Below are 14416 nucleotides of genomic sequence, written 5' to 3'. Positions count from 1 at the left end.
TGTGCCTGAAAGTTCTGTCCTAATTAGTTAATTAATTTTTAATAAACAGTCTTGCTCTGTCATCTAGGCTGGAGTACAGTGGCACAGTCATAGCTCACTGCAGCCTCAAACTCTCGGGTTCCAGCAATCCTCCTGCCTCAGCCTCTTGAGCAGCTGGGACTACGGCACATGCCACCACACCTGGCTAATTTAAAAAATTGTTTTCTTTTTGTAGAGACGGGGTCTCACTGTGTTGTGCAGGCCTTGAGCAATCCTTCTGCCTTGGCCTTCCCAAGTGCTGGGATTATAGGCATGAGATACTGCACCCAGTGCCAGTTGATTTCAGAGAAGAGAAAAATAAATGCTGCTCCAGTATCTCTTTGCTGGTACTGAAAGATGCAACCAATTTATTCATCCTTTAAATTCCACTCAGGACAAGTCTGAAGGCTGTACCCCTGAACAGCCATTTCTCTGAGTTCCCACGGCTCTTCATAAATGTCTACACAAATTCTTAGAATGAACATTCTGTAATACTTACATAACGATCTTCCCCATCAGGCTGTGAGTCCTTGAGGACAGGACTAGTTTTTTTCTTTTTTAAAAAATTCCTAACATTTAGTTAAATTCCTGGTACATAGTGCGTATTATAAAATATTCAAAAATTAGCCGGGCGTGGTGGGACATGCCTGTAATCTCAGCTACTTGGGAGGCTGAGGCACAAGAATTGCTTGAACCCAGGAGGCAGAGGTTGCAGTGAGTCCAGAGCACTCCAGCCTGGGTGACAGAGCAAGACACTTGATCTTAGCCAAAAGGCCAGGAAGAGATGAGATATATATTCTAAATAGCCATTATATTTGAACCCAGATCTTGGTAAGTTTTAGCGCTTCAAACTTTACGGACTCCGATTTTGTAATAAAACCACCAAAACTATGCAGGCAGATTTCTCACTAGTTTTAGAACCAACGGATGGCCTAGAGTTGGCCTCTTAGTTACCCAGAATCTCCATACAGTAAGAAAAGATGTTAGAGAACATTGGGAAATTTCTTTTGATATAATTCACTTTCTCTTGCCTCATGGTCTTGACATTCCAAAGACTTTGCTGGCAACCAATACATCAATGCAGAAAGCATTCTTGAAAAGATTATAGGCAACAGTAAGTCTCTCATAAAGAGAAAGATGGTACAATCTTGTTGGTGAAATACAGTACAGGGACTCCTTCTAGTCAAAGAACTGTATTAAAGCCTTGGACCTGGCACACATCCCTGTTCAAGGGGAAGGCAGAATGGAGACTCTGGAAGATGGAACATATGGTCACTGTGTTGGACTCTTTTGGTTTGGAAGTCAGCTCAAGTAACCAAGGCAATGAGGGATAGAAAACATAATTCTGATGACTCACATGGGGGTAAGAAAAATGCAGTCTCAAAACTCATGGGGGCTGGGGTAGTAAACCCATGGGGGCAACTCTGGGCACAGGATTGTCCCTCTCCTTGACCTTGTTGCTAATATCTTTACTTCTCTCATAGCCCTGATGCTAGTTCATAGCTCCTACTCCATTGCATCCTGTTTTGCTCTTAAAGTTGATTCCAGGTCCTCAGTATTTCCTAGTTCAAAATGCCTTGAACTTGTTTGCCTCATTTCTTTTTTGTTTCAATATCTGGGATCACTAGGAAGCCTATCAACAGGATGCCCTGAATCAGTGCCCACAGCTGTGACGTAAGGTGGGGACAGAAGCTGAGAGTCATCTGTGTGCACTGCCATTAGCAGGGGCTGTAGGTGGGGCAACTTCTCTTAGAATTGGATAGGGTTGCAGCAGGCTCTCTGACTCTCCAACAAAGTTAAGGTCCTTTGCATCCAGGCTTCCAGACCTTCTGATGATGGGACACACTTTTTTTTTTTAAAGACAGGGTCCTGCTCTATCCCCAAGACTGGAGTGCCTCTTAGTGACATGGCCATAGCTCACTGTAACCTCAGACCCCTGGGCTCTAAACCTAACCCTAAAATGGATTAAAAATCACTATTTTAGTTACATGTGTGTGTATACACACATAAAGTACCTAGTGTATGTGCCTAGTGTGTAATACACACACACTAGGTACTTTATATTTCATTTCATATTTACAACCAAACCTGTGAAGATAAATTATCTTCATTTTATAACAAAAGGAAGTAAGACTCAGAATGCTTAGGTGGTTTGCTCAAGGTCCTTGGTTAGAAGGTACAGAGGCAATGTTTTAACACAGATTTTGTCTGACTCCAAAACATGGCCTTTCAACTACATAATGCTGTGTCCTAGAGTGGGTTTATTTGTATTCTGATAGTTATTTATAAATTGACAGATAAAATAGTATGATTTACCATGTACAATATGATGTTTTGAAGTATATATATAGTTGATTGACTACAGCTAATTAACATATGCATTACCTCACAGTTCTGTGGTGAGAACCCTTAACATCCAATCTCAGCATTTTTCAAAAATGCAATATATTGTCATTAACTGTAGTCATGATGTTGTATAACAGATTTCGTGAACTTATTCCTCCTGTGTAACTGAAATTTTGTATCCTTCGACGGACATATCCCCATCTCTGCAACTGTTTCAATAACCCCAGCCCTGAAGCCCCCATTTTATAGAGTGGGTATGCATTGGTGAGAATAGCTGGTAAATGTTGACTCATTCAACTCTGTAGAAGTGAATCTCAGTAACAGTTTAACTACATTTTTAGCTTGTACACAGGAGTGGCCTAATAAGGGAGCACTTGGTCAGCGTGACATACATCATCTAGACTTTTCAAGGCTACCTTAAAGAACATCTATAAATACACACACAAAAACACACTTATACACTCAGTAGTCAAAATGATTTTAAAAATCACATCTTAGCTCAAAAAATTAAGTTAACTTTTATTTTTCATTAAAAATGAACTTTCTAAAATATTAGTAAATTTCATTTTAAGCTCTGCCTTGAAGTGCTGATACCACTGAAGTAACATTTTTCTTCTTTCAATTTTTTCTTGTAAAATTATAGTTTTCTCTTTTTCTAAAACAGCAGGGAGTTCCTTCCAGTTCTTGATAAAGATAAAGGGAGCGCCCATGGACTTGAGTAACTGCAGAGGAGCACTGTGGTGCACAGATGTATTCCCACAGCTGCCAGCTGTCATCACGTCTTCCACCACAGGAATGGAGCCATAGGAGCAAGCCTCATAGATTCGATAGCATTCTGTGTTTACTCCGACCGGGCACAATGTGAGATCACTCTGAAGCAAGGCATCTTGGTAATTCTTAAGACTTTCATTTGTTTCCTGAGGCTGCCAGCTAAAAAATCAGAAAAACAACTGTAGTTTTCACTTTACTAAGTATGTATTTTGTGAACAGAAATACCTTATCTTTTAATAAAATCAGTTTCAGGAAATGGTGAAACTTATAGAGATGACAGGCATAAGAGATATTCAAAATCCTGGCCCAAATAGATTTCTTAAAAATGTTGAAGAATTTGAACATTTTACAGTTGTACATTTATAAAATCCAGTAGTCACCGTAACACTTCTGAATGGATAATGATAATTCAACCTATACTTTCGGAGTGCTAGGTCCTCTCTTCCCTACCTTACCCTCATGGAGCATATATTCTAGTTCTGGTGGTGGAGATGGATAGTGACCAAGTGAAGTCAGTAGATCATTTAGATGGGGTAGAATACTATGAGAAAAAAGCACAGGAGTAAGTAGAGCAGGAGTTTCTGAGGGGGTAGGGTTGCAATCTTAAATAAGTGATGAGGAACTGTCTCACTGCGGCAGCATCTGAGCACAGAGTTGGGGATGAAGGAGCAAGCCATGTAGATCTTGGGGGATAAAAGAGCAAGCAAGAGTGAAGGCCATGAGACAGCATGTGCCTGGCATGCTCAAGGAGCTGCAGGGAAGCCAGGGTGGCTGAGGTAGGGTAACTGAGGAAGCAGGCACAGAAGATAAAGTTGGAATGGTCACACCGGACTCTATCATGCAGGCTTTTGATCATGGGGTGACACGACGTGATGTAGGTTTCATCAGAATCAATCTGGCTATTGTGTTGAGAATGGACTGTACGAGGGCAAGGGTAGAAGCTGAAAGATCAGTAAAGAAAGATAGATGTGACTGGGCGCAGTGGCTCATGCCTGTAATCCCAGCACTTTGTGAGGCTGAGGCGGGTGGATCACCTCAGGTCAGGTTCGAGACCAACCTGGCCAACAAGGTAAAACCCCATCTCTACTGAATACAATAATTAGCTGGGTGTGGTGGTGGGCACCTGTAATCCCAGCTACTTGTGAGGCTAGGGCAGGAGAATCGCTTGAACCTGGGAGGCGGAGGTTGCAGTGAGCCGAGAATGTGTCACTGCACTCCAGCCTGGGTAACAAGAGTGAAACTCAGTCTCAAAAAAAAAAAAAAAAAAAAAAAAAAAAGATTTCTCCTGACTATTCTCAGTGAAATAAGCAATAGGGTCATAAACTAAGAAAGGTGGAGGTGTTAAGAGTGGAGAAAGAAGAAGGTATAAAACAGTCTTCTAGGAGAGTGGGAGAATATAGGGACCAGGGAAATATAAGACTGCTGGGCACCTGAGGTTCAAAGTCATGTGTTTAAATCAAGGTCAATTAGCACCTTTCTCCAATTATGTTTAGCTGCATGGGAGCAGGCACTGAGTAGGCAGACAGCTGGATTTAACCAGAGTTATGGTTTGCCAGATTAGGGGAATAGGGAGCTGAAGGTATAGGCAATTATCATTGACAATGAAATTTAAGTTGGGTAAAGAATAAAATGAAGAGAGGGGAGTGAAGGACAACAGAAGGGCAGTAGGTACAATAGATTCTAAGTGCCAGCTGAACTGTCAGAGTCAGATTATTACAGGGAATAAGCTGGAATGACAGATGATGGTGGTTGTAGAAAGAGATGCTGGGACTTGAGATCATGTTGAGAAGGTGCAGTATATGTAATGACCAAGTCTAGGAAATGACCATGAGAGAGAATGGCTGAGGTTGGGTGGAAGCCCAGATCATTGGAGGAGGGAAGGTGAAGGAACTGCAAAGACCAAAATGATAGAAAGACCATCTATGCAGATTTGGCAGTCACCAAAAATTGAGAACAGAGTAGTGTCAGACAGAGTTAGAGAGTACCAGGAGCTAAACTCTTCGAAGAAGTAGGGGGATAAACCCAAGGGTAAGTGCATGATTTCAGAGAGTAAGGGTGATGGATGGTTTTGTCTGCTGACATGAGATTCAAAATTGGGATTATTAGGGAGGAAAAGGGGAGAATAGTCTAGAAGCAACAATGAGAAACAAGGAAAACATCTACTCAACTTCTGGCTCAATGGTATGAGAGGAGTTACAAGAATTATTCCCATAATAACCTTTGTTATTTTATACTGTCCTCATTCATTCTACTCTAGACATACTGGCCCTGTTGTTCCTGTAACATAGTAAGCACACTCCTGCCTCAGGGCTTTCACTTTTCCCTCTGTCTGGAATAGTCTTGTCCCAAATATACACAAGACTGACCCGTGCACATTCTTAAGGCCTGTGCATAAATGAAACCTTCTAATGAATGCCTTCCTTGGCTCTTCCAAAATAGCAAATGATCCACCACCAACACCCAAGCCCTCTCTATGCCATTCTTCTGCTTAATTTTTTACAGGGCATTTATCATCTTCTGACACACAATATATTTTACTTGCTTGTGTCCTCCAACAAGCATTTAAGTGCCAGGAAGGCATGGACTTTGTTTTGTTCACTGCTCTATTTACTGTGGGTAAACAGTTTCTGGCATAGAGCAATTGCTTGGTAAACACTGACTGAACGAATATGGTATGGTTACATTAGCAATAAAGAGTACCTGTTATCATTTAAAAAGTAAAATTCCAGACCTAACCGGACATTTTTTAAGGCATTACTTCCCTCATGACTCTGCATTATGCTTTATTTGAAAACTTGATTTGCCTATTTAAAAACAAAATAAATGATTATAAATTTACTTCCTTCACACCATGAATACCTGTTTCCTGGTTACTACACAAAAGAAGAAATTTAACCCTATCAAGTCTCCCTATCCAACCATTCATCCACTCACCATTTATCCTAGGCTGACTTGGTGCAAGGTCCTATGTTAGATCTGGGGATTCACAGAAGAAGAATACAATGTCCGTGTCCTGAAGATGGTGTCAGATTCCTGAATTCCTGAATTTGTGAGGGGTGCTGCACACCAGTCTTGGAACACTGAATTGGTCCATTGCACATCATCTCAGGGATGAACCTAAGTATCTCGTTAGCATTTATAATCTCCTGTGTGACTAACAAATATTACTGAGGAAACCCTAACAACTGAAATTTGCAAATGACAGTTGCCAGTGTTCCTCTTCAAGATGGACTAGTCATAGGAGGTTCTCCGTATTTTAAATGTGTACAACCCAGTGTCTTCACAGTTTTAATTACTAATGTATCCTCTGGGGAAAGACTGGTACAGAGTTACCCATGCCTCTTTGGAAACCTGTGTTTCTACATAAAGCAACTCTCAGACTGGACAACAAAATGAATGAATTAAATAAGCATAGAACTTACTGTTCTCTTGCTGAAACCCAACAAAGCTTATCGTTCCCATCTTTTTTCAAAATGTTCATTAGTGCCTGTCTGGATGAATTTTCATAAATCGTTCCTAAGAAATTACATAAATATGGCCTCTCATCATGCAGCATTGACCAACTTGCCTCCACCACAGGAAAATTCCTGTATCTATAAAAATAAATACACATGAATTAATATATCTCCACCACAGGAAAATTCCTTATATCTCTAAAAATAAATACACATGAATTAATATATGATATAGAATTGGCAAAAAATCCCCCTAACCCAACCTCTTAGGTAGCAAGAAGTACATAAAAGAGGTTTAAAATGTGATTTCTAAATCTCAAATTGTAATTTTCCATGCATACTTTGCAAAGCTCCCTGAATCTAGTAACTTAAAAAACTGAATTTCGGCCGGGCGCGGTGGCTCACGCCTGTAATCCCAGCACTTTGGGAGGCCGAGGCGGGCGGATCACGAGATCAGGAGATCGAGACCATCCTGGCTAACACGGTGAAACCCCGTCTCTACTAAAAATGCAAAAAATTAGCCGGGCGAGGCGGCGGGCGCCTGTAGTCCCAGCTACTCGGGAGGCTGAGGCAGGAGAATGGCGTGAACCCGGGAGGCGGAGCTTGCAGTGAGCCGAGATCGCGCCACTGCACTCCAGCCTGGGCGACTAAGCGAGACTCTGTCTCAAAAAACAAACAAACAAAAAAAAAAACTGAATTTCACATTGACATCTCTTATAAAATTGTCATAGAGATTTTGTGCCTAAAGTTCTTTGTTTTTGACATTCTTTAACTTGCATTACTCATCTGCAGCTGTTAGGCATGTTACATTCAAAACCTTCAAATTATAAAGACTCTTCTGTATTCATAATGATCGTGATTTAAGCAACATTTTAGCCAGGTGATGAAAAGATTACAGAATGCTCCAGGGGAGGCAGATGGATGGGGAAAAGGAAGATGTTGATCAAAGGGTATGAAGTTTCAGTTGGACAGGAGGAATAAGCTTTAGTGATCTATCACACAGAATAGGGTGACTATAATAAATAATAATGCACTGTATATTTCAAAATTGCTAAAACAGCAGATTTTATGTTTTTACCACAACAATTGTTAAGCATATAAGGTGGTGGATCTGTTAGTCTGATTTAAGCATTCTACATTGTAAACATATTTCAAAACATCATTTGTACCCCATTAACATATACAATTACTATTTGTCAATTTAAAAAAAAGGAAAGATTTTATATTTTGCTATTGCAAAGGGCTCTGATAAATTAATCCCAAGGGCTTTTCAAGTAGATTAAAACAAACTGACAGATAAAAAAACATGGTATGCCATACAGGAAAAGTTACCTCTTTTTATAAGCATTTGGAAATACCAGGGATTAAAAATGTGTACCTGAAATATGACCTTCACACGAGAACAAAATTTTACCTAACAGTTAGTATATAACAGGGTTTCTTAACCTCAGCATTACTGACATTTTGGGTTTTTTCTTGTGGAGGCTGTCCTATACATTGTGGGGTGCTCAGCTGCATCCCTGGGCTCTATCTGCTGGATACCAGTTTTGACAACCTCTTTCCTCCAGTTGTGACAATCAAAAATGTCTCCAGGCCAGGCACAGTGGCTCATGCCTGAAATCCCAGCACTTTGGGAGGCTGAGGCAGGCAGATCACTTGAGGTCAGGAATTTGAGACCAGCCTGGCCAACATGGTGAAACCCCCGCTCTACAGAAAATACAAAATTAGCCAGGAGTGGTGGTGCCCACCTGTAATCCCAGCTACTTGGGAGGCTGAGGCAGGAGAATCGGTTGAACCTGGGAGGCAGAGGTTGCAGTGAGCCGAGATTGTACCACTGAACTTCAGCTGGGGTGACAGAGCAAGACTTCGTCTCAAAAAAAAAAAAAAAAAAAGTCTCCAGACACTGCCAAATGCCTCCTGGTCAGCAAAATTGCCCCTGGTTGAGAACCACTGACCTATATAAGAAATATACTGGCCTAGTGAAACAATACCGTGATTACCAAGAGGTTCCATCTTATACTATATGAAAACATTTTACAAATGCAGGCTCTGCACAAAAAATAGATTTTTAAGAGGGTCTTAATCCTGGCTTTACTTAACAAAAACCTTTTTGTCTGGCCCTACCCCAAACCTACTGAGTCAGGATATTACAGGAGTAGGCCTGAGAATACATCTCATTACTGGCACAGATGTGCCAGTGACATCTGTGTCGCTAACTAGGCAGCAGTCTAAGGCCACATCCAGCAACCAGTGACAGAATAATGAATAATGAATGTATGATTCAAAAATCATGTCAGTGAGATTTTTCATAATTCATCCACTCAACAAATACAGAATGTCTACTCTGTGCAGGTGCTGTTTTAGGCTCTGTGGATAGAGCAGTGAACAAAAGAGAGAAAAATCCCTGCTCTCAGGAGGTTTATATACTAGTGGCAACTTACCTTAAAGTCAACTTGCTCTTAATTAAAAACATCCTATTAACAGAAAGATAAAAATATTCTTTTCATTTTATAGTTGGAGAAAAACTGTATCTTTTTGTTTTTTATTTTTTTTTGAGAGACAGTCTCATTTCACTCTGTTGCCCAGGCTGGAGTGCAGTGGTGCAATCTCATCTCAGCTCAATCTCCTGGACTTAAGTGATCCTCCCACCTCAACCTCACGAGTAGCTAGGACTACAGGTGCCATACAGGAGTCCATGCCACCATGCCTGGATAATTTTTGATTTTTTTTTTTGTTTGTTTTTGTAGAGATAGGGTTTTGCCATGTTGCCCAGGATGTTCTTGAACTCCTGGACTCAAGCAATCTACACACCTTGTCCTCCCAAAGTGCTGGGATTACAGGCAGTGAGCCACTGCACCTGACATAAAAGACTGTATCTTGAGAAACCTTAGCTATCATTTAATTAATCCCTCCTTTTATAGAAGGGATTTGTATAAATTCAGCCAGTCTCAAACACAATGGTACAGTATATTCCTGATATAATAATATTGCCTTTTTTTTTTTACTATAAATAGATACTACCATTGTTTTTAAAAAAAGTCAATCTGCCATTTCTCTGCTAAATATCTTTTTATGGTACTCCTAATGAGCTTGAAAAATCCATTCTATGCCTTGGGGTTTTAAAAGAAAAAAGTAACTCATCTCCCCATTAAAGAATAAAATACTCTTAAAAACATCATAATTGTTATTGAAGGATGCAACCACACCCTATTTTTATCGCTGAGAAAGACTGTACCTGGCCTCAATAATCCCGGAAGAACTAAATTTATTACAATTTTGAATAAGTCTTCCTGGTTCAGAAATTCAGGTGTTAGGGTCTAAGAATGTTTCATCATATTTTTACTTACGTTGCTACTCCTAAAGGCCACTGAAAAACATCCACGTCATTAATCCAGGGGCTGTCATATATTATGAAAAGCAGCTCCACGAAGCCTCCATTTCTTTTGAGGAATGGGTTTATCCACTCATTATTACAATGTTCATTTCCGAGCAAAACAACAGCAAGATGCTGGAGTTTTTGAATTTGCACCAAATTTTGTGCATAAAGTAACCACTGGGTGGCATAAAAGATCTTTGCTTTTTCTCTTCCATTTAAAATGAGTACCACATTATTCACATCAACGGAGAAGTACCCCGGTATTACAGCTGGACCAGTGATGAAGCTGTTAAAAACAACACAACAAAAACAAGAGACAAAGCCTGAACAAAGGTATTTGGTATCAGAAGTTCATCATTTTATACAAAATCTACAATGAGATTTAATCCATATTCTTTCTAGAAGTACAATTTCTATAATACAATTTCTTTTGAACAAGTTTGAATGATGGGGCATAGCTGTAGATTAATGGTAAGCTTTGGTTGTAGACAGATCAATTTGCATATCATACAAAATGTGATTTTTTTTTTTTTTTTTTTTTGAGGCAGTGTCTCAACTCTTGTGGCTCAGGCTGGAGTGCAGTGGTGCAATCTTCGCTCACTGCAGCCTCAACTTCCCTGGCTCAGGTGATCCTCCCACCTCAGCCTCCCAACTAGCTGAGACTACAGGTGTGCACCACTACATGCAGCTAATTTTTTGTAGAGATGGGGTTTCACCATGTTGCCCATGCTGGTCTTGAACTCCTTGGCTGAAGCAATCCATCTACCTCAGTCTCCCAAAGTATTGGGATTACAGGCATGAGCCACCATGCCTGACCTTTTTTTCTGTTGTTGTTTTAACCACATTGAAAATAAATGTTGGCTAGAATTTAAACTCTTAAGCAAAGAAATATAATAGAATAGTATGGAACTCTTAAAATAATGGTGTAGTTCAAACCAGAAAGGTATTTAAAGTCAGTAGTTCTCAACCCTTTTATAGTGAGCTGCTATTACACTCTTCATCTGAATCAATGGATGAGAAAGTGTGGACAAATTGAAAAATGAAGAATGGCATTATAAACATTCCATGAATGTTATATCTCAAAAATATAAGGTTAAAAAAAGCAAGGATTAGGACACTCACAAAATATAATTATACATAAACTTGAAAGTATAGTCATAAAAATTATTTATGCATATATATTTAGGATCAGTATTAATATAAAAATTTGAATGAGAGGATCCACATCAAATTCATAATAGCAATTCTATGTGAGGAAGAAGGAAGAGGAAAGGGACTAGAAAACAGTATAAAGGGAGCTTTACCCTTATTGAAAGTATTTAATTCTTTTAACAGGAAAGTTAAATATCTGACGCAAATATGACGGAGAGATGAAATTTGTTAGTTTTGAGTAAATGGGAATTTGTTGTATTACTCCTTTTTTTTTTTTTTTTTTTTTTTGAGACAGAGTCTCACTCTGTTGCCCAGGCTGGAGTGCAGTGGCATGATCTCAGCTCACAGCAGCCTCCACCTCCTGGGTTCAATTCTCGTACCTCAGCTCCTGAGTAGCTGGGACTGCAGGCACCTGCCACCATGCCCAGTTAATTTTTATATTTTTAGTAGAGACAGGGTTTCGCCATGTTGGCCAGGCTGGTCTTGAATTCCTGACCTCAAATGATTCACCTGCCTTGGCCTTCCAAAGTGCTGGGATTACAGGTATGAGCCACCGCGCCCAGCCTACTCTCTTGTTTAAACTGTATTTTAAAAAAGTTATCATTAAAGGAATAGACATGTATCATAACTCATTTTTTTTCATATTAAGTGCTGCCTAGAATAACCAGTACCATTGAAATATTTCCACTAGTATGAATTAAATGTAACAAATACCATTTAATTCATCTTAAAATCAGTCACTCTTATCCTGGATTCTTTACAACCTGCTTAAACCATTTCTTTATATCCTGATAGAATCTTTTAATTTTCAGCACAAATATGCCCAAATCCTGCTTTCATTGCTTCTTACTGCTGGGGATAAAAACTAACATTTGTTTAATGCCTTTTATATACATGATACATAAGCACTTTGCATGGGTCATCATCAACCCCCACAACAACTCTGAGGAGTTCATTATTCTCTCATTGGCATTTGTGAAATTGCACTTTAGCTGCACAGCCTGTAATGGCAATGCTGAGTTCTCAACCAAGCTCTGTCTCACTTCAGAGCTTAAGTTTTTCCATAACACCATGGTTAACAAACACTAGAGTAAACAGATATTAGTTAAAACACAAAACCTAAATATATATTTTACTATGTATACATGTACCATATGATTTATATGACATTATTCTAAAATTATATAACATACAGGGACCAGGACTATGTTTTGAGGACTATATTTGCCTTGGACAGTATCTAGCACTGGCAATGACTAATGATTCAGTGATCATTTAGTAATCTAAGATAATATGCAGAATCTGAGGGGCTAGAAAAACTAGCAATGATGATGATAATTATGGTATGCTTAAAATATTTATTATTGATAGCATTTGAATACTTAATATTTCTCTTTTAGAAATATAAGCAGGTATAATTCTTAGAGCATGAGAAAGTCTTCCCGTCCTCCTTCCCCATGTTAGGCCAATTTTATGAAGGAAAAAAAAGGAAATCGTGAGAGAGGTTCTATGACTTGCATAAAGCTAGCTGACACTAGATAGGAAATGGTACAGGTTGGACTCAAATTTGGTTGACATTAAGCCCATATATATCATGTGCCCAAACAATTTTAGAGTGCCATACAGCTGGGTGTGGTGGCTCATGCCTGTAATCCCAGCACTTTAGTCGGCTGAAGTAGGTGGATCGCTTGAGTCCAGAGTTCGAGACCAGCCTACACAATATGGTGAAAACCCATCTCTACAAAAAATACAAAAATTAACTGGGCATGGTGGTGCATGCCTGTAGTCCCAGCTACTCAGGAGGCTGAAGCAGGAGGATCACTTGAGTCCAGGAAGTTGAGGCTGCAGTGAGCTGAGATCACGCACTGCACTTCAGCCTGTGTGACAATGAGATGTTGTCTCAAAAAAAAAAAAAAAAAAAAAGGTTCTAGTCAATGTATTAAAATAAAATATATGAAGTTATTCTCAAATGTAACTTTCATGTGAAAGGAGTATCTTTCTAATTTTATTGATCCACACAAATTAACAAAATGAAGTACGATTCGTTCAAGGGCACATTTATACTATCTTGGTCTTGGATGTCCACAGCTCCCTGTGTTTTGGTAATGGTGAAAGCCAAGGGGTCAATACTGGGAAGCTAAGGTGTAGGTCAGAGGTTCTCAGCACCTTTAGTGTTCCTGTAAATTTTTCAGTGTCTCCCAAGCTAAAAGAAATGCTTAACAGTTCAATTTTTAAAGTCATTAGGTCTGAACAACCTAGTATCTATGTCCTAACAGCTTAAAAGTGACTTAAAAAATAATACACAGACACTAAAAGAAAAAATCATATTCCTATTTCATTCTTAACTAATCACAAGTATTTAATAGCATGTGTGAACCTGCTGAGCACTATACAACTTCTCAAACCTTGGAATTCGTGGACACTGTCAGTGTCATTTCCTGTTCCACACTGATTTTTGTGCAGTGCATGCATTTTATCACGGCAACCATGGAAAACCCAGCTTCACAAAGTCCTGACATTGTTGAAATAAATGCAGGGTGATCTAATGTTGAAACTGTACTACTTTGAACTTGCAGTTTGCACAGGGCATGACAGATGTCAAGTATCAGTGTTTCCCGTAAATATTTAAAATAGTTTGTGATGTCCCACAGTGCCTCCATCAAGGAAACACAGATCTAAAAGATGAAACTGTAAGGGCCAAAAAAATTTCATTAGACTCAGATACTTGGTTTGTATATATGTATATACGTGTGTTGGGAAGTCTGTTAGTCAAACTGCAATGGGTTGAGAAGTAAGGAAGTGATTACAATGAGTATAGACAAGGATTCTGAAAGTTTTGAAGAGAAGGCGATAAAGCAATAATGGATGAAGAAGTGGAGAATAAAGGAGAGCAAGAAAGTAATGCATGGAACAAGGTCCTAGAAGCAGATGGGATGCACAAGTGGTGGGCTTTACTTGAGCCAGGAAAGATCACTCAATGTTTGAGAGCTTGGAAAGAGATAAGGATGTGTGAGGGACCAGATAGAGAGTAGGTACACGTTAGAGCAGCTAGTTAAGAGAGATAATTATGATGTCCTCAATTTTCCTGATGAAAGAGGAGGCAGGGTTGTCTGCTGAGACAGAGGAAGTAGGTAGATGTTGGGTGGTGGGCTAGGGAAGAGTGGACAAATTTGCTCCTGTTTCTGTATTTTCTATCTTTGTGTCACATTAGCTACCTACTCATGCAGACTAGAAACTAGGGACTTGTCAGATGTTTCTCTCTCTCATCTTCCCATCTAATTAATCCCTAAATTCTGAC

At 39.4% G+C, this 14416-nt stretch overlaps 2 protein-coding genes across 3 annotated transcripts in view; one reads left to right on the top strand and one right to left on the bottom strand.

The window, feature by feature from the left end:
- PPM1H (protein phosphatase, Mg2+/Mn2+ dependent 1H) overlaps nt 1-14416 on the top strand; it is a 1465797-nt gene that overhangs the window by 523279 nt on the left and 928102 nt on the right. The window lies entirely within an intron of this gene.
- Nucleotides 2864-14416, bottom strand: part of RXYLT1 (ribitol xylosyltransferase 1) — a 31820-nt gene continuing 20267 nt past the window's right edge. For both annotated transcript variants that reach the window (XM_050748425.1, XM_050748426.1), the window contains exons 4-6: nt 9938-10252; nt 6558-6728; nt 2864-3294 (exon numbers count right to left, since the gene is read on the bottom strand). In XM_050748425.1, the coding sequence (XP_050604382.1) occupies nt 2877-3294; nt 6558-6728; nt 9938-10252 (904 nt within the window). In that variant the 3' untranslated portion in view covers nt 2864-2876. The remainder of the gene's footprint in view (nt 3295-6557; nt 6729-9937; nt 10253-14416) is intronic.

Source organism: Macaca thibetana, chromosome 11, assembly GCF_024542745.1.
Source record: "Macaca thibetana thibetana isolate TM-01 chromosome 11, ASM2454274v1, whole genome shotgun sequence".
NCBI lineage: Eukaryota > Metazoa > Chordata > Mammalia > Primates > Cercopithecidae > Macaca > Macaca thibetana.
The sequence above is the reverse complement of the archived record's forward strand: the minus strand, read 5'-3'. Positions and strand labels throughout refer to the sequence as shown.